Source organism: Erinaceus europaeus, chromosome 16 (genome assembly GCF_950295315.1).
Source record: "Erinaceus europaeus chromosome 16, mEriEur2.1, whole genome shotgun sequence".
Lineage (NCBI taxonomy): Eukaryota > Metazoa > Chordata > Mammalia > Eulipotyphla > Erinaceidae > Erinaceus > Erinaceus europaeus.
This window is the reverse complement of record NC_080177.1, coordinates 45,393,070-45,412,824: the sequence shown is the minus strand read 5'-3', so window position 1 is coordinate 45,412,824 and position 19,755 is coordinate 45,393,070. Positions and strand designations below refer to the sequence as shown.

The 19,755-nt window shown below is 41.5% G+C and overlaps 1 protein-coding gene across 1 annotated transcript in view; it reads right to left on the bottom strand.

The window, feature by feature from the left end:
- Positions 1-19,707, bottom strand: part of L2HGDH (L-2-hydroxyglutarate dehydrogenase) — a 58,422-nt gene extending 38,715 nt beyond the window's left edge. Inside the window, exons 1-4 of the mRNA XM_016193733.2 lie at positions 19,513-19,707; positions 12,743-12,858; positions 11,738-11,889; positions 8,943-9,074 (exon numbers count right to left, since the gene is read on the bottom strand). Of these exons, the coding sequence (XP_016049219.1) occupies positions 8,943-9,074; positions 11,738-11,889; positions 12,743-12,858; positions 19,513-19,652 (540 nt within the window). The 5' untranslated portion in view covers positions 19,653-19,707. The remainder of the gene's footprint in view (positions 1-8,942; positions 9,075-11,737; positions 11,890-12,742; positions 12,859-19,512) is intronic.
- Between the last annotated feature and the right edge of the window lie 48 nt (positions 19,708-19,755).

The following is a 19,755-nucleotide window of genomic DNA, read 5'->3' as shown; positions in this document are numbered from 1 at the left end:
TCAAGCCCCCAGTCCCCACCTGCAGAAGGGAAGCTTCACAAGTGGTAAAGCAGTACTGTAGGTGTCCCTCTCCTTATCTCCCCCCTTCCTCTCAATTTATGGCTATCTCTGTCCAATAAATAAAGATAAAGACTTTTTAAAAAGTCCTTATAATCAGAAAGCAATTCTTCTCCTCAGAGGAATTAATCTCTCAGGTTCATCCAGCTGCCACACTGAGTTTTTCAACTTTAGTCACTCCCCCACCAGATTCAGCTCTGAATCACTAAATTCTGAGTTGAATTCTGCATGAAACAATTAAGGTTTAAATGAATTTCAAGTTAAGTTTTCCCAGTAGTATATCATATGCCATGCATAATGAGTGGGAACTCAGATTTGTTTTACAATACCTGCAGATGACTGATTTGCTTTGCTGTAGATTCTATATTCAAGACCACAAATGTTGGAACTTTAGAGGTGGTACAGTGGGTAGAAAGCCTGACATGCAATCATGTATTTACAGAATAAATGTAATCTGAAGGCTATCTTGAGATACTAGAACATACAATGTTCTAACCCAGACTGGTGTTGATGAACACACTAGTGGTGTCTGATGAACACACTAGTTGTGTGGAGGCTAGTGGAAAGTTTAGGTGAACAGATCAAAGTTTGACACTTGACAGTTAAGGCTCTGGCAGTCCAGATGACTGGAAAAGAATCACGCAAGAGAAGTCAGGCAGTAGTGCAGCTGGTTAAGTGCATATGGTGCAAAGTGCAAGGACCAGCGTAAGGATCCCAGTTCAAGCCCCCCAGCTCTCCAACTGCAGGGGAGTCGCTTCATAAGTGGTGAAGCAGGTCTGCAGGTGTCTTTCCCTCCTCTCTCCATTTCTCTCTGTCCTATCCAACAACGAGAACATTGATAACAACAATAATAACTACAACAACAAAACAACAAGGGCAACAAATGGGAATAAATAAATATTTTTTTAAAAAAAGAATCAGACAAGGACAGGGAAAGTTGAGAGTTGGAAATCAGTCTAAAGAATAGGTAAATAGGAAGATAGATGAACAGAGGACATGTGTTTAACCAACAGTTAGAGAAAGGGCAGACAGATTAACACAGTTCAGGTTAGAAGAAGTAGCCAGAATTTGACTAGAGAAGGCTCTCAAGAGCTATGCTCCAAAGTTGAAGTTCAAAGGTGGTTTAGAATTTTCCAAGATATTTTCTCCCTGAGGGTAGTCAATCTCTGCAAAGAGATCTAGTCCAGAAAAGTCTCTTAAAGCCGCCCTGATATTTTCTTACTAGAGGGCCATATCAAACAGAAGTAACTCTACCATGGAAATTATTCCTACCATTCTTGATAGAGGGGGGAAAGTAGGGAGGGGGGGAGTGGCATTTACTCAAGATACCTTTACAAAATAACCAGGTCATATTGATATTTCCCACTATATGCTACTATTCCTCAATACATTTAGGCATTAACAAGTTCAATGTACAATATAGAAAGAGACTTTTTTTTAAAAGAAACTCTAAAAAAAAAAGCAGAATATAACTCTTTTATTACCCTAGTTATTAATCTTTTAAGTTTTACTTTTAAGAATTTAATTTATTTATTCATTTATTAGATAGAGACATAAACTTACAAGGAAGGGGAAGATGGGTAGGGAAGAGTGTGTTGTAGCACTGTCACCACTCATGAAGCTTCTTCTCCCCACAGGTAGGGACAGGGCTCTTGAACCTGGATCCTTGAGCATAGTAGTGTGTGTTCTACCACGTGTGCCACCCCCAACCCAAGTTGTTAATCTTTCAAGTGGAAGTTCTCTTCTGAGGAGTAATCAGCTAAAAGCCCTCACTTATAGTAATAGGAGATGAAATATCAGCTCTTTTTTTTTTCTCTTTTCTTTCTCCCCCACCCCCGCCTTTTTTTTTTTTCTTTATCAGAGTTATCACTGGGGCTCCATGACTCCCTGCATTAGTTTTCTGCTCTCAGGGAACTCTTTTCTTTCTTCCTTTTTAATTTTTTTTATTTTTTTAGATAAGAGGATGAAAGACATAGAGGGAGAGATGGAAAGAAAAAAGAGATAGAGAGAAAGAGGACACATCAGGGGGCTGGGTGGTGGCACACCTGGTTGAATGCACACATTACAATGCACAAGGACTCAGGTTCAAACCCCTGGTCTCCACCTGCAGGGGGAAAGCTTCACAAGCAGTGAAACAGTGCTGAAAATGTCTCTCTGTCTCTCTCCCTCTTAGTCTTCCCCACCCCTCTTAATTTCTGTCTCTACCCAAAATAAATAAATAAAAAGATAAAAAATAAATAGCTCTTTAAAATAAAAAAAGGGGGGAGACCCATCATAGTACTGCCTCCATTCCACTGCTTGTGAACCTTCCCTATGAAGGTACCCCCCCCATATGGCAGCCAGGTGTTTGAACCCAGGTCTTTATGCATGGCAAAATGTGCACTACCAGGAGGATCATGGGTTTCTAATCCTATTTTTTCTATCTTTAAAATCCCTCACAAGAATACATGACAGATCAAAACCATTGTTCTAGCTGATTGCTAGAATTGGCAAGCCAATTCTCCAAATTTTAGTATCACTTAAAAACCAGGAACTCTATTTTTCAAACTCCACAGTACTATTTCTACATCTTAACCAAATCTATGGGGGAGGAGGGTTTCAAGGAATTCTTAAGTGCTTAACACTATTTTTAACACCACATAAGTTTGAAACCAAGCTAAGTTTTTATTAGAAAATAAAAACAGAATTGTGTTAAAATTAGCATGCCTTTTCAGGAAGATTTTATTTATTAATGAGAAAGGGGAAAAGAAACAAGAGCATTCATTATTCTGGTACACGTGATACTTCTTCTTCTAGCGTTTGCCACACGTGATACTAAGGATGAAAGTTGGAACCTCACCACAACAACAATAAAAACAAGGGCAACAAAAGGGGAAAAAAAGTTGGGACCTCACACTTGATAGTCCAATGTGACTGTGCCACTTCCTGGGCTACAAAATGAGTTTTTTTTTTCCCTCTTGTTGTCCTTGTTATTTATCATCATTGTTGTTATGACTGGTGCTGTTACTGCTGTCGTTGTTGGATAGACAGAGAGAAATTGAGAGAGGAGGGGAAGACAGAGAGGGGGAGAGAAAGACATACACCTGTAGACCTGCTTCATCACCTATGAAGCGAACCCCCTGCAGGTGGGGAGCCGGGGGCTCAAACCGGGATCCTTGTGCCGGTTCTTGTACTTCATGCAAGGACCTTGTGGGTCCTTGCACTTTGTATTATGTGGGATTAACCAGCTGCGGCACTGCCTGACCCCTCAGAGCTTCTGTCTTAAACACTGGACACAAAATTTGAAATACATGGTCCATTTACAATTTTAAATGTGAAGTCTTTATTTTTACTTATTTTATCTTTTTTCCCTCTTGTTGCCCTTGTTATCATCATTGTTATTGTTAATATTATTGTTATTGCTGTCATTGTTGTTTGATAGGACAAAGAGAAATAGAGGAGAGGAAAACAGAGAGGGGAAGAGAGACAGATACCTGCAGACCTGCTTCACTTCCTGTGAAGCGAACCCCCTGCAGGTGGGGAGCCGAGCCGGAGGCTCAAACTGGGATACTCATGCCAGTCCATGCGATTTCCGCCATGTGTGCTTAACCCGCTGCACCACTGCCCAGCTCCAGAGAATGTTTTTAAAGGCAGTTACATGTTGTTTTATTCTCAAATAGGAAAATAATACTTTACAGGGACATATCATCAAGAGTTTTTGTTGTTGTCATTGTTGCTGCTGTTGTTTTTTTCGTTTGTGCTTTTTACAGCATCAAATTTTCATGCGTGTGATTTCACTGCTCACGGGCTAAGCTTTTCATCCTTTCTACTTCAGAGATAGAGACACAGAGAGGGAGAGATACTACAGCAGTGGACCCCCCACACACACCTAGTACAAGAGCACTCTCCATTGTGATGCCAGGGTACAACCGAGGCTGAACACACGGGTGGGTGAGCTACCTGCTAGCTACAATCAGTAAGATTTTTGCATCTTAATTTCATAATCAAATTCTATTAAAATTAAATAAAACTGTAAAACAGCAGTAGATTTAGCATTTTCAGGAATCATTCAATAGTTTTTTTGGGTTTTTTTTTGCCAGAGTTATTGCTGGGCTCAGTGCCTTCAACACGAATCCACTGCTCCTGGAGGTTACTTTTTCCCTTTTGTTGCCCTTGTTGTTTACTGTTGTTATGGTTATTACTGTTGTTGTTATTGATGTCGTTGTTGTTGGATAGGACAGAGAGAAATTGAGAGAGGAGGGGAAGAGAAAGATAGACACTTGCAGACCTGCTTCACCGCTTGTGAAGCAAACCCCTTGCAAGTGGGGAGCCAGGGGCTTGAACCGGGATCTTTACACACGGGTCTTTGTGTTTCACACTATGTGCACTTAACCCACTGCGCTACTGCCCGACGTGAATAACTTTTTTTTTAAAGCACCATATAGATTAGAGAAGGAAGTGTGTTTAATCTTCATTTCTTTTAGTAAACTTTATTCTTTCTGGCTACTTTTAGGAGGAAACTAGCGCTATCCAGTCAACCTAAGACAGGGCACCTGGTACTACTGGGCAAAAATGACCAGGTGTTCCAATGACGGGTAAGACGGAAGGCTGATCCCCAACCTAAGACAGGCACAGTCCACCCTGCCATAAAACAAAGTCTGCCAAACATCAAAACATGATATAAGACAGGGGGACATGTGGGGAGCCACATGTGCCCTCAAGGTTGCTATTGGCATGGCCATAGAGTTTATGTTCAAAGACGGTTCCTGGGTATCGGGCAGTGACGCAGCAGGTTTAGCGCAGGTGGCGCTAAGTGCAAGAACCGGCTTGAGGATCCCAGTTTGAGCCCCTGGCTCCTCACCTGCAAGGGAGTCACTTCACAGGCGGTGAAGCAGGTCTGCAGATGTCTCTTTCTCTCCTCTTCTCTGTCTTCCCCTCCTCTCTCCATTTCTCTCTGTTCTATCCAACGACCACAATATCAGCAATAACAACAATATAATTACAACAATAAAACAACTAGGGCAACAAAAGGCAAGATAAAAAAAAAAGGGGGCGGGGGATAAGATAGTTCCCGCTTCCCTACACCTTAGAGTCTTTGTTAAAAGATAAGTTCTTTTTCCCCATGAATCACTCAGGACCTTCCAGATAACGGCTGACTACCATGACAAATAATATAAAATATAACCATAAATGAATAGGAAAGATACATCCCCCAATACTCAGTTGGTCAAGGCACCAAACCTCTTTTTCTATAAAGCATTCAAATCAGATGCCCTGCTAACCATGAGAAGCAGATTGTTTGTGCTTCTTCCACAGGAATCCCAGAAAAAAAAACATCTGGACCCCTGCACACCCTGACATCACCCACTAGATGGCACGACTACAGTGGCACACCCCCCGAAACCCTAGATGTCACCTGACGCGATCTGAAGAACCTGATTCACAGACTCCAAAGACAGAAACTTTTTACTGTCTGTCTGCCTTTCCTGCTTTTGCTTTGACCTGTCACGTTTTGGCGGTTCTAGCTCACTTTCTACAGAAAAGCAGAATTCCAGAGGCTGACCTTCCTCATGCGGCATTTCATCCCCTGCCATTTCTCCCCCTAGTTGCCTACTTTGGACTGAGACTTCTATCGGACTTGCTGATATACCCTTTGGACATTTTAAACAATTTTACAGCAGCTTCCTTCCCTTCACGTTGCTGGTTTTTCATAGACTGACTCTGAGTAGTTCACAGACTTTACACACTGTTGCCCTGGGCATTAGATAAAAGGAAAGGGGGAGATGCTGGGAAATTGTGCAGATGCATTCACATCTGCCATGTTGTCCCCTCAGGCTACTAGTTCCTGTGAGAGTTGGGACATTCTGGGAGTGCCTGTTCCGCCATGTTATGCCCTCAGGACATTGTCTTTATCCCACGCTATTTGGAGTGCTTTGGTTACTCCTCCCCCCTCACATTCTCATGAAAGTTATCATCCTATCCTGGAGTGCTCTGGTTACTCCTCCCCCCTCCCATTCTCACGAGAGTTATCATCCTATCCTGGAGTGCTATGGTTACTCCTCCCCCTTCCCATTCTCGTGAAAGCTACTCCTATAAAAACCCTTCGTTTTCCGCACCTCACTCTCTTGCCAGCGCTTCACTCTGGTGTTCAGACGCAGGAAAGGTTACTGCGTGAGGCGGCCATTTTCGCTACCTCCACATGGCCCAACCTGCTTCTCTAGCACCCAACTCCGAGGTGCCAGCGCAAATAAAGATTTGTGTTTCCTCTTCACTCCGGACCCCCTCTCTCTTCTCCGCGGCCCGCGCACAACAACATCTGGCTCAACAATAGTTCACAGCAAAACTGAGCAAAAAGTACAAAGATTTACTACATACATATTGCCCCCATGTATATACAGTATCCTAACCTCTTAATTTTAATGTTTTAAATTTATTTTGAATACAGACAAAGATAAATTGAGAGGAGATAGAAATTGAGAGAAAAAGATAGACACCTATAACACTGCTTCACTGCTTGTAAAGCTCTCCACCTGCAGATGGGGACCAGGAGCTTGAACCTGGATCCTAGCACAATGTAATATGTGTATTCTACCAGATGTGTCCAGTCCTTTAATTTTAATACTACTTTTCTTTTTCCTTTAAAGTATAAAATCAGTCTAGTAGCAATAAAAAGGGATGATATTGTGTCCTTTGGGATAAAGTGAATGGAATTAGAGAAAATTATGCTCAGTGAAGCAACTAAGGAAGTGAAGGACAACTACAGAAAGGTTTCACTGATATGTGGAATATAGACAGTTGAATATACGAATGTGAGAAAAAAACAAAAATGTCAACCTATTTTCAAGACTGTGGGAGAACTATAGTGACTGTCTCTGGGGATGGGGGTGGGGGGACACAGCTGTTTGGTGATGGGAGTGGTGAAAAAAATTAAAGAAAGAAAGCTGATAGTTGATAAGAAGCTGATAGATAGACAAATATAGATATGTAATAGGGAGAAAGACAAAAAAAAAGTATGACCAATGCTCCTAAATGTCATATATTGAAATTTAATCCCCAAGGGAACAGTACTTGGAGATGGGATCCTTTGAGGGCAGGTTAGGTCATTATGTCATGAATAGAAACAGGAGACTCCAGAGAGCCCCCTCACTCAAGCTGCTACATATGGACCCAGCTTGAAGATAGCTGCCGATAAGCCAGGAAATGGGCCTTCTCAGACTTCAAATCTGCCATACCCTAGACCTTAAGACTTCAGCCTTCCAGACTGTTTTCTCTCCCTCTCTATCTCCCCACCTCTCTCAACTTCTCTCTGTTCTATCAAATAAAATAAAGTGGGGGAAAAGGAAAAACTGACTGCAACAAGTGGTGGATTCATCATGTAGGCACCAAGCTACAGTGATAACCCTGGTGGCAAGAAAAATAAATAAATATGCATAAGCAAACACATATGTTTAAGGCTTTAGATACCTCACAACAGTAGGACAAAGATGTGTCTCAGCTACCTTGCAGCCAGCATACACAGGACAGCATGGTCATTTAAATGATTCACAATGTACATAAGATAATCTTCCTGAATGTTCTCAGGAAGAAAAAAAAAATCATTCTCAGAATACTGTTCTTATTCTCAGAACAGAGCAATTCTCCAAAATTTCTCCTGAGGGTTTCAGAGCAAGCTGCTACTAAACAGTAAAAAACCCTGTGTCGTTAACCACAACCTTATAAGTTGATGATATGAGATAAAACCACACTCAAAGACAGTAATTTGGGGAAGGGGGAGCTCAAGGCATAAGATGGGAAGAGCAAATCACTGCAGTATAGGTGTGGTTTGGAGAGATGTAGAAGATTGAATGGTTTACATATCCTACAGTCAGTGTCCAATGTATATACCTCTGTAAACTATGATAAGCACTGCTTGGCAGTGACATAGAAGTCATTATCTTTTTTTCGCCTCAGGGTTATCTCTGGGGCTTGGTGCCTGCACTACGAATCCACTGCTCCTGAAGGCCATTTTTCCATTTTGTTGCCCTTGTTGTTATTATTGTTATTACAGCTGTTGTTGGATAAAACAGAGAGAAATTAAGAGAAGAGGGGAAGACAGAGAGGGAGAGAGAAAGATAGACACCTACAGACCTGCTTCACAACTTGTGAAGCGACTCCCACTGCAGGTGGGGAGCTGGGGGCTCAAACTGGAATCCTACACCCGCCGGTCCTTACACTTGGCGCCATTTGCACTTAACCTGCTGAGCTAGCAACTGCCCTACCCATCCCCTTTTTAAGGCAGTAACTAGAGTATAGATACTCTATATTGTCCAAAAAAATTGTCTTTAAAAAAATTTTAATTTATTGTTTATCAGGTAAAAACAGAAATTAAGAGAGAAGGAAACAAAGAAGAGAAACAGAGACACTTCCAGCACTGTTTCACTGCTCATGATGCTTTCCCTCTGTAGATGGGGACCTGGTGCTTCAACCTGGGTCCAGGTACATGGTAACATGTACAATCATGTGTACACCACCACCCAGCCTCTAAGATGCCCTCATGAGTCTATTACCTCAATACTTATGTACAGACAGTATGACCAAACTAGTTCAGTATGGTTTTTACCTCTTCTATAAACTTACCTTCAGCACCACAGTGCCACAGCACCACCTAAAGTAAAACAGTCCTCAAAAACAGAGAGAGAGTTTACTGGGTAGGGTACCTGCATTGCCATGTACATATATGACCTAGGCTTAAGAGCCAGCACAACATGGGAGGTGCTATGGCTTCAGCCTTGGTGCTGAAGTCTCTTTCTTTCTCTGAATGAATAAATGGCCCAGGCAATGAAATCACACATACAAAAGTGGCTGGTTATAAATACACATTTACACACCCAATTAAACATGTACATGGATGTTATCGAATCACTTACTCTACAATATGGCTCCTTCTTTCTTATGTCCTCTGGTTGGATTAGCCTCAGGCCCTGGACACCATTCTGTAGGCCTCTGTCATATAGAGCCTGGAGCCTGGGAATTTCTTCTTGCTCAACAGCTACTATAAGCTTTAAGAAAATAGGGTAGAAGAATATGGATAGAGTTTAAATATCAGTTATGGAAAATAAAAGTCAACAGAAAAATCATAATGTAATATCAACTTAGCATGCAAAGTTCAATTAATGTAGTGTAGTATATTTAACAGAATAAAGGACAAAAATCACATAATTGCCTGAATACAAGCAGAAAGACATTTGAAAAAAATCCAATGTTCTTTCACAATAATAAAAAAAAATTCAATAAACAAGAACTACAGGGGACCAGACGGTGGTGCACCTGGTTAAATGCACACATTATAGTGCACAAGGACCTGGGTTCAAGCCCCTGGTCCCCACCCGCAGGGGGAAAGCTTCATGAGTAGTAAAGCAGGGTTACAGGTGTCTCTCTGTCTCTTTCCCTCTCTATCTCCCCTTCTCCTCTCAATTTCTCTGTCTCTATCCAATAACAAATTAATTAATTAACTAATTAATTAATTACTTTTTTAAAAAAACCAAGAGAAGAGTACTGGGGTGGTGCACCAGGTTAAGTACACACATTACTATGTACAAAGACTTGGAGAAATTAACTGCTGAGAAAATACAAAGCAGCATAGCACTTTGGAAAACAAGTTGAAAGTTCCTCAAAATGTTAAACATAGTTACAACAGAGCTCAACAATTCCACACCTAAGTGTTGAGTTGTCAAAAAAAATAAAAATAACACAGTTTTTCAGTTTTCCTAGCAAAAGTGAGTTGTAACTTTTCTGACAACATAATTAAATAAAAACAGGGTGGGGATATAGCATATGGTTATGAAAAAGACTTTCATACCTATGTTTCTGAGGCCCCAAATTCAATCCCTAGCACTACCATAAGCCAGACGGGAATAGTGCTGTGGTCTTTCTCTCTTTATCTCTCTCTCTCATAAAATGAAATAGATTTGGTGTATTGCATTAAAGTACTGAACTCTGGGGCACGGTGGAGTATTCAAGTCCTGGAACACGATGGTGGAGGAGGATCTAGGTAGGGGCTTACAGCAGTATGCAGAAAACTGGGAAATGTTACACATGTACCAACAACTGTATTTTACTATCGACTATAAATCATTAATCCTCCCAATAAAGAAAAATAATAAAAGAAAAAGAAATATTTTTAAAAAAAAAGAAAGAAAAGCACAAGTTCATAAAGACTTACACACAAAGGATATACTACACTGAAGCAAAACACTGAGCAAAGAGAATTTGGAAGAGGATGAAGAGGACCTTGGGGTCTTGATGTATGATGACAGAAAAGATCCTAAATTGGGTGTAGGAATGTTTTGCAGATACCTACCATGCATGGGAACTGTACCCATGTACCCATGTGTCAACAACCATACTATAAATAATTGTATTTACTACCCCCAATGGGGAAAAAAAAGAAAAGAAAAAGGAACTTAAACATGAGTGACTATAGCATTTTCCATAATACTCTCACAAATGACAACAACCCAAACATCCAAAGACAGATAAAAGTATAAGCAAAAAATCAGGGGGCTGGGCTCCTGCACACTAAGTTGAGCACACATGCTACAGTAAACTAGGATCTGGGCCCAAACCCTCAGTCTCATTTGCAAGGGGAAAGCTTCATAAGTGCTGAAGCAATGCTGCAGGTGTCTCTGTGTATGTCTCTCTGTCCCTCTTTCCCCAAGCCCTTCCCTCTCAATTTCTGTCTTTCCAAAAAATAGTATACAAAACATTAAAAAAAAAAGAAAGAAAAATTCAAACGAAGGCACTAGCTCAGTGAATAAATGCATACCTTCCATGCAAGAGGCTCTGACTTTGACTATCAGCATCAAAGGCAGCACCAAGGACCAAAAATGACAAATAATGGAGTGGTACTTTAATATTTATCCCTCTCTTCCTCTGCCCATCTTCCTCTCTCTCTTTGCCACCATGTATGTCTCTAAAAAAATAGAATTTATACTTAAGAAACAGTATAAAATGGAATATATATATGAACAAGGTATTGATTCATGCTACAATATAAAGGAACCTTGAAATCATCATGTTAAATGATAGAAGTCACAAAAGATAACACTGTATCTGATTCCAGTTAAATGTACATTTAGAATAGGCAAATCTACAAAGATAGGAAATATATCAGTGGTGCTAGGAGATAAGAAAGGCAGGAATAAGAGAGTAGGGATTAGGAGTGACTGTTAGTGAATAGAAGGGTTCATTCTGAACTGATAACTATGTTCTAAAATTAGATAGCTCCATATTTATGTGAATGGACTAAAAAATGAACTGTATATCTTTAAAGGGAAAACTATATGGCATTTGAATTATGTCAGGAGGTGATGCACACATTATAATGTGCAAGGACCTGAGTTCAAGCCCCACTACCCATCTGCAGGAAGGGAAGCTACATAAGCGGTGAAGCAGATCTCTAGGTGTCTTTCTCTTTGTTTCTTTACCTTCCTCTCCCTTCTCAATTTCTCTGTCCTATCAAATAAAATAGAAAGGGGAGGGGACAGTAGAGAAAAAAAAGATTACAAGGAATTAGTCATATCGTCTTTTAAAATTTATTCAATGATACTAGATTTGGCAACATTAATAGACACAAAGAAAGAAATGCCATGTTTTTATTCAACATTAAATATTAAGAAAATATTAATTATAAGTGAGTCAAGACCCTATTAAAATGCCATACCTTGCCACACTGCTTGTAAGAAATTCCCTTTTGGTAACAGTACTCATACATCAGGGCTGCACCTTGTACACATAATTTAGCTTTCAGAGATCCAGGTTTATAATAAATTCCACTGTGTATGACACCACTGTTATGTCCAGTCTGGTGGGTAGCTACAAAACAAGACAATAAGATAAAGCGCATTAATAGGTAAGAGAAAGTACATGACTCATCAAAAAGCTAACAGGGGGGAAATAGTTGAAGCAATTAGAGATCGTATTATTTAAAATTCTGACTTTCATTTTTAGTGTTTTATTTAATTAATAATTTACTGGACAAAGAGAGGAATCAAGAGATGGGGGAAATAGGGAGGGAGAAAGAAAGATACCTGCAGCACTGCTTCAACTCTTTGAAGTTTTCCCCCTGCAGGTTAGGACCCAGGGCTTAAACCCAGGCCCTTGTGCACTGTAACATGTATACTTTACTGGGTGCGCCACTGCCCAGCACCCCAAATGTCTTTTTTTTCGTATTTCAGTTTTATTGAATAGGATAGAGAGAAACTGAAGAGGGCAAGGGAAGACAGGGAGGGAGAGTGACAGAAAGACACCTGCAGACCTGCTTCACCTCTCATGAAGCATCCCCGCTTCAGGTGGGAAGCAGGCGCTCAAACCTAGGCCTTGTGTATGACGATGTGTGCGTTTAACTGGATGAACCACTGGCAGGGTCACTCTGAGTGTTTTCTTATAGTTAAAGCACTGGTAAGTTCTTCCATCAGCTTTCCTGGTTGTCTGTGTCACATTCCTCCAACCTGTATCTAGTTTCAGTTACAACTTAGGTGCCCAAACTCACAACCAGCAAACCACTTCAAGTATCCTTCCTCAATCCCTCACTTTCTGCCTCAGATAACCTCTCAAATCCTGATTTTCTGAAGAACCCAACATAGATATTCATCACAAAAAATGTAGAACTGGCAAAATGAGCAGGTGTTCAGGGCAAACCTAAAGAGCAATGCAGAAACATACATACCTAAATCTTTCTCCTTTTCCAGAACACCAATGGAAAGTGCTGGATGTCGCAGGATGAGTGCTCTGGCCGAGGCAAGCCCCACAATTCCACCACCAATAATGACTATGTCAAATGAGCTTGAAGAGAAAGTCACCTTTAAAATAATGCACATTTACAGTAGGCCTCATCAAACTCACATGCATAATTATCATCATCAATGGATAACTATTAATTTGCAATCATTAAAACCAAGTATCTGCACAAGGACCAGCATAAGGTTCCTGGTTCAAGCTCCTGGCTCCCTACCTGTGGGGGAGTCGCTTCACAAATGACAGGTCTGCAGGTGTCTTTCTCTCCGCCTCTGTCTTCCCCTGCTCTCTCCATTTCTCTCTGTCCTATCCAACAACAACCACATCAATAACAACAACAATAATAACTACAATGATGAAACATCAAGGGCAACAAAAGGGAATAAATAAATAAAATAAATATTTTTTAAAAATCAAGTATCTGCTAATTTATGTATGACTTGGATTTATACTCATGAAGAAACCTTTTGGAGCTTTTAGGAGTAGTAACAGCTACACCCAGCAGACAGGGTGGAAACTTTCCAAAGTTCCTCTAAGTCTCTACAGTATTCTGCTTGGAGTTGCCTACATCAGAGATACTCTGTGACAAGAACCACATTTTTCTCTACTATTTATCCTTTTAAAAGTCAAGCACAGTATTCCTGAGTGTAAGATTTACTAACGCATCAAATCTTTAGTGATTTTGTGTGCAAGATTTTTCTTTTGCGAAGGAAATAGACAATGAGAACATCTAATCTTAGGGAAATCTGTGGTCCAGAAATAGGATGATAACCATAACTTTAGTCATGATTAATCTTCATTATACAACCATTTCAAAAAATCAGAAAGGATAGACTCTAATTCTGCAAAGAGAAGCTCAAAGATGGGGCCAGAAGGAACTCACACAGTGGAGCAGGAACCTCACCCTACACAAGGCTCTGAGTTGGGGGACCAGCACCATGTGAGAGCACCATGAGTGGGACCAAGGAGCTCCTTGGATGGTGGGGAGCAGTGCTGAGGTGTCCATCCCATTCTCTCTCCCTCCCTCTTTAAATAATTTTTTATATTAAAAAGTTGGCCCTGAGAAGTCCCTCATCAATAGCCTGCATTTCTGAGGCCCTGAGATAATTTCCATGGTGACACAGCTGGCTGAGTGCACACATTACCATACACAAGGAGCTGGGTTCAAGGCCCTGGTTCCCATCTGCAGGATGGAAGCTTCTGAGCAAACAGATGTTTCTCTTTCCCTATCTCCCCTTACCCTCTCAACTACTCTGCCTTATCAAATAAAATAAACAAATAAATGAAATAAAGTAAAGCAATCTGTCCTTTAAAAAAAAAAAAAAACTACCTTTAGCACTAGCTTCGTAGTCAACAAATCTAGGCGTGGGGCCAGGCCGAAGTACACATATTACCATGACCAAGGACTGGAGTTCAAAGCCCACAAGGCCCATGTGGTGTAAAACACAAGGACCAGCGTAAGGATCCCAGTTCAAGACCCCCCCCCCCCCGCACCCCACCTGCAGGGGAATCACTTCACAGGTAGTGAAGCAGGTCTGCAGGTGTCTATCTTTCTCTCCTCCTCTCTGTCTTCCCTCCTCTCTCCATTTCTCTCTGTCCTATCCAACGATAGCAACAACAACAACATTAATAACCACAACAATGATAAAACAACAAGGGCAACAAAAGTGGAAAAAATGGTCTCCAGGAGCAGTGGATTTGTGGTGCAGCACTGAGCCCTAGCAATAACCCTTGAGGCAAAAAAAATTAAAAAAATAAAAATAAAAAACACAAAAACAAACCCCACAATGGAAAAGCTTCACAAGTGGTGAAGCAAATCTGCAGGCATCTGTCTCTCCCTCTCAATTTCTCAAAGAAGCAAAAACAACCCAATAAAAAAGTGGGCCAAAGAACTAAACAGTTTTCTTAAGAAGAGATACACATGGCCCATAAACACATGAAGAAACGCTCCACTTCACTTATTAGAGAAATGCAAATCAAAACTATGCTGAGATACTATCTCATACCTGAGAGAATGGCTTATATCAACAAACTAGGAAATGACAGGTGTTGGAGAGGTTGTGGAGAAAAGGGAACTCTGCTGGTGGGAATGCAAACCAGTGCAGCCCCTTTTAGAAGACCAAGAGTTCTCAAACAAGTAAAAAGGAAGTGATCCATTTTTATGATCTAGCAATACCACTCTTGGACATTTATCCAGTGAATGCTCAAGCACTAATTTGAAGGGACAGATGCACCCCTATGTTCATAATTGCATTATTCACAATAGTCAAAGGGTAGAAGCAGCCTAGATTCCCATCATCAGATGACTGGTTAAAGAAGTTTTGGGATATATACTCCATGAAATACTACTCTGCAGTAAAATGATATTGTATCCTTTGGGAAAAATGGATGGAACTGGCGGTAGTGATGCTTAACAAAATTAGTAAAGAGATGAAAGACAACTACCAGATGGTTTCATTTATATGTGGAATCTAGAGATCTGATTTACATGAACTTACAAAAAAAAAATCCAAACTAAACAGAAGCAAGCAAACTGTAAGACTTATGAGAACTATGGTGGTTATCTTTGGGAGGGAGGGCATACAGAACTTTGGTAGTGGGGGTTTGGGTGGTGGCGCAGCAGGTTAAGCACACATGGTGCTAAAAGCAGGGGCCGGCTTAAAGAACCCGGTTCGAGCCCAGGCTCCACACTTGCAGGGGGGTTGCTTCACAGGCAGTGAAGTGGATCTGCAGGTGTCTTTCTCTCCCCCGTCTTTCCCTCCTCTTTCAATTTCTGTCCTATCCAACAATAGTGACAACAGTGACATCAATAATAATAATGACCACAATGGCAATAAAGGAAAAAAAAACAAAAACCTCCAGGAGCAGTGGATTCATAGTGCAGGCACCAAGCCCCAAGCCCCAAGCAATAATCCTGGAGGCAAAAACAACAACAAAAGAATTTTGGTGGTGGGTGTGGTGGAACTATTAAAGCTAAGAAAATCTTTTTTAAAAATCTAGATGTAAAGGACACCTTGCTTCTTCTTCAGCCTATTTCATCCCTCCCAAACGAAATTATTTTAATGCAAATCATAAAATGTTTCAATGGTATTGATAAAAGGCTTCTTTAATTATTCTAACTAAATTAGACAACTTCAATTGGTAAATATTAAAAGAAAAAAATGACACAACAACAACAGAAAATACTATTCAATAACTAAAGGGAATCCACTATTAAAGGCAACTCCTTCGCTGAATCTGCAGTGATTATGCTTTATGAAAAAGAAAAAAAGCCAATCTCAAGAAATTACATATTGTTTGACTACATTAACATGTCATTTTTTCAAATGACGGAACTATAGAGCTGGAGATTAGTGGGTGCAGATAGGATTCATTAGTAAGGGGGATGGTGACAGAACAGTCCTCTAACACACATGCTTAAATTACAAAGAAACGCACACAAATACACAAGTGCATATAAAGCTGATGAAGTCTGAACAATGTCTGTCAACTGTATCAATGCCAATTTCCTTGCTTTGATTTTGCACTAAGATGTAAGATGTTTATCATAGGGATAAACTGGGTGAAGAATACATGAGACCCCTCTATATTACTTGTACAACTTTTAAAACTGTATTTATTATTTATTGGATAGAGACAGAGAGAAATCAAAAGGGGGGGATAAACCCAGAACCTAGCACATGTGCTACACTGTCCAGAACAGAAAAGGAGACACCTGCAGCATTGCCTCATTGCTTGTGAAGCTTTCCCCCTGCAGTTAGGGACCAGGAGCTTAGACTCAGGTCCTTGCAAATTGTAACACGTGCGCTCAACCAGGTGCACCATCGCCCAGCTCCATATTTATTTTAATGAGAGAGATACAGAGAGACACTCCAGTGCACTGTTCAGCTCTAGCTTATGGTAATGCTGGGGACTGAGCCTCAGACCTTTGGTGTCCCAAGCATTAAAGGCAGGGGGCCAGGAAGTGGCACCTGGTTAAGTGCACACATTACAGTGCGCAAGGATCCGGGTTTAAGTGCCTGGTCCCCCACATTCAGAGAGAAAGCTTCACAAGTGGTGAAGTAGGGCTGCAGGCGTCCCTCTGTCTTTTTCCTTCTCTATCTCCCCATCCCCCCTCTCAATTTCTCAGTCTCTATCCAATAATAAGTAATAAAATAAATTTAAATAAAGTAATAGGGGATCAGGCAGTAGCGCAGCGGGTTAAGCGCGCAAAGCGCAAGGACTGGCATTAAAATCCTGGTTAGAGCCCTTGGCTCCCCACCTGAGGGGGGTCGCTTCGCAGGCGGTGAAGCAGGTCTGCAGATGTCTTTGTCTCCCCTCTCTGTCTTCCCCTCTCTCTCAATTTCTCTCTGTCCTATACAATAACAATAACAATAATAACCACAACTATATAACGAGGGCAACAAAAGGGAAAAAAATAGCTTCCAGAAGCAGTGGTTTCATGGTGCAGGCACTAAGCCCCAGCAATAACCCTAGAGGGAAAAATAAATAAATAAATATTTTTAAAGTTTCTTTTGCATAACCATGCTATAATAAATAAATAATATTTTTAAAGTTTTTTGCATAACCATATGCTAGCTCCCTGCCGTATTTTGCAACTTCTTGTGGATCCGTAATTATTTCATAACAAAATGCATTAAAAGGGGTCGAGTGGCACCGGGTTAAGCGCGCATAGTGTGAAGCTTGATCTAAGAAAGGATCCAAGTTCCCCACCGCCGGGAGGGGGGGAAGGGGGGGGTGTCTTTTCACAAGTGGCAGAACATGTCTGCAGGTGCCTAGCCTTCTCTCCCCCTCTGTCTTCCCCTCCTCTCTCAATTTCTCTGTCCTATCCAAAATCAACAGCAAAAATAAACAAACAAAAAATATGGAAAAAATGGCCGCCAGGAGCAGTGGATTCATAGTTGTCGGCACCATGCCCCAATGATAACCCTGGAGGCAAAGATAAATAAAAAAGTAAAATATTTAAGGGCGGGGGCATAGATAGTATAATGGTTATGCTAACAGCTCATGCCTGAGGCTCCACAGTCCTAGGTTCAATCCCCCATACCACCTTAAACTAGAGCTGAACAGTGCTCTGGTAAAAAATAAGAAATAAATACATAAATAAATAAGTTTTTTAATATTTATTTTATTTATTTATTCCCTTTTGTTGCCCTTGTTGTTTTATTGTTGTAGTTATTACTGTTGTTGTCGTTGTTGGATAGGACAGAGAGAAATGGAGAGAGGAGGGGAAGACAGAGAGGGGAGAGAAAGATAGACACCTGCAGACCTGCTTCACCGCCTGTGAAGCGACTCCTCTGCAGATGGGGAGCCGGGTTTCGAACCGGTATCCTTATGCCAGTCCTTGTGCTTTGCGCCACCTGCGCTTAACCCGCTGCGCTACAGCCCGACTCCCAATAAATAAGTTTTTTAAACCACATCCTGTTCTTAAACACTCTTAACGTCTCCCAACCCTCTTTTGAATGACATTCACTGTGTAGTTAAAATATAACGCTGTTGGGTGGAGGGTAGATAGCATAATGGTTATGCAAAGAGACTTTCATGCCTGAAGCTCCAAAGTCTCAGGTTCAATACCCCGCACCACCATAAGCCAGAGCTGAGCAGTGCTCTGGTTAAAAATAATAATTATATATATATATATATATATATATATATATATATATATATATATCGCTGTTAATGTAGCATCTCCTTGATTTTAATTCGTACCATCTCAGTTCAACTAAGCTTCAAGACGTACACATCTTGCCCATGTTCTAGCTCTTGGAAAGCCAAGAGTTTTCCAGTTTCAAAACTTATGACAGGGGGTCGGGCGGTAGTGCAGCAGATTAAGCACAAGTGTCACAAAGCGCAAGGACCCCCGTAAGGATCCTGGTTCGAGCCCCCGGTTCCCCACCTGCAGGGGAGTCACAGGCGTTGAAGCGGGTCTGCAGGTGTCTATCTTTCTCTCCCCTCTCTGTCTTCCCCTCATTTCTCTCCATTTCTCTCTGTCCTATTCTCTCCATTTCTCTCTGTCCTATCTAACAACGAACGACATCAACAACAGTAATAACCACAACAAGGCTACAACAAGGGCAACAGAGGGGGCGGGACTTACACACAAACCATTTATTCTACATAGAACAGAGTAAGAGAATGGTTTCGAATGAGACCTGCAACCTTCAAATCAGAGGACAACAAATCTGTACTGGCTTAGCAACTGAGTTGCTTTTTAGGGGGCAGTGTGTGCCAAAAGCTGATTGGTTTAAAATCGGCTTCAAATTTTCCAAGTAACAGGAATGCCAGTCCATAAACAGCATAATTTGATTGTTTATAGTCTGCTAGGTTCTTTAAACCTCAAAACGACCACCAATGGGTTAGACTAGAATGCCATTCACCCGGGAGTCCTTCAGAACGTAAGTAAACAAACAGTCCAGAGTGAAACAGAACATGAAGGGATCCAATTCAAAACCAGACAGAACTGCTCTTGACCTTAACAATGCCTTTTTAAAATTATTTTCCTCCAGGCCACATATACAATGAATGTGTTCTGCAGGTGGCTCCAGGGGTTTGGTCTGGAGTTTGGGCGACACAGGATTCCAACCTTCTCTCAAGCCCAGGACAGAGAAGTACAACAGAACATAGGCTCAGCACCAGGAACCTTTTAGAGACGCAGCCCAGGTGGCAGGGGTGGGGGCTGAGGACGGGCCAGCGGCGACTTACCTGGTACTGGCTCTGCTGACAACTTGCCAAGGCGGCCAGGATCTCCCGGAAGCTGGCCCGCAGGCTGCGGGGAGTCTCCCAGAGAAAACCCCACTAGCCCGTCCGCAGGCACCACCTAGATAGCGCAGCGCCGGCACCATGACGCTAGCTTCTTCTAACGCCCCGAACGGTGGGAGTGCACACAGACCCTGGTCAGGAGCTCACAAGCCCCGCCTCCCGTGCGGCGACCAATAACACGCACAC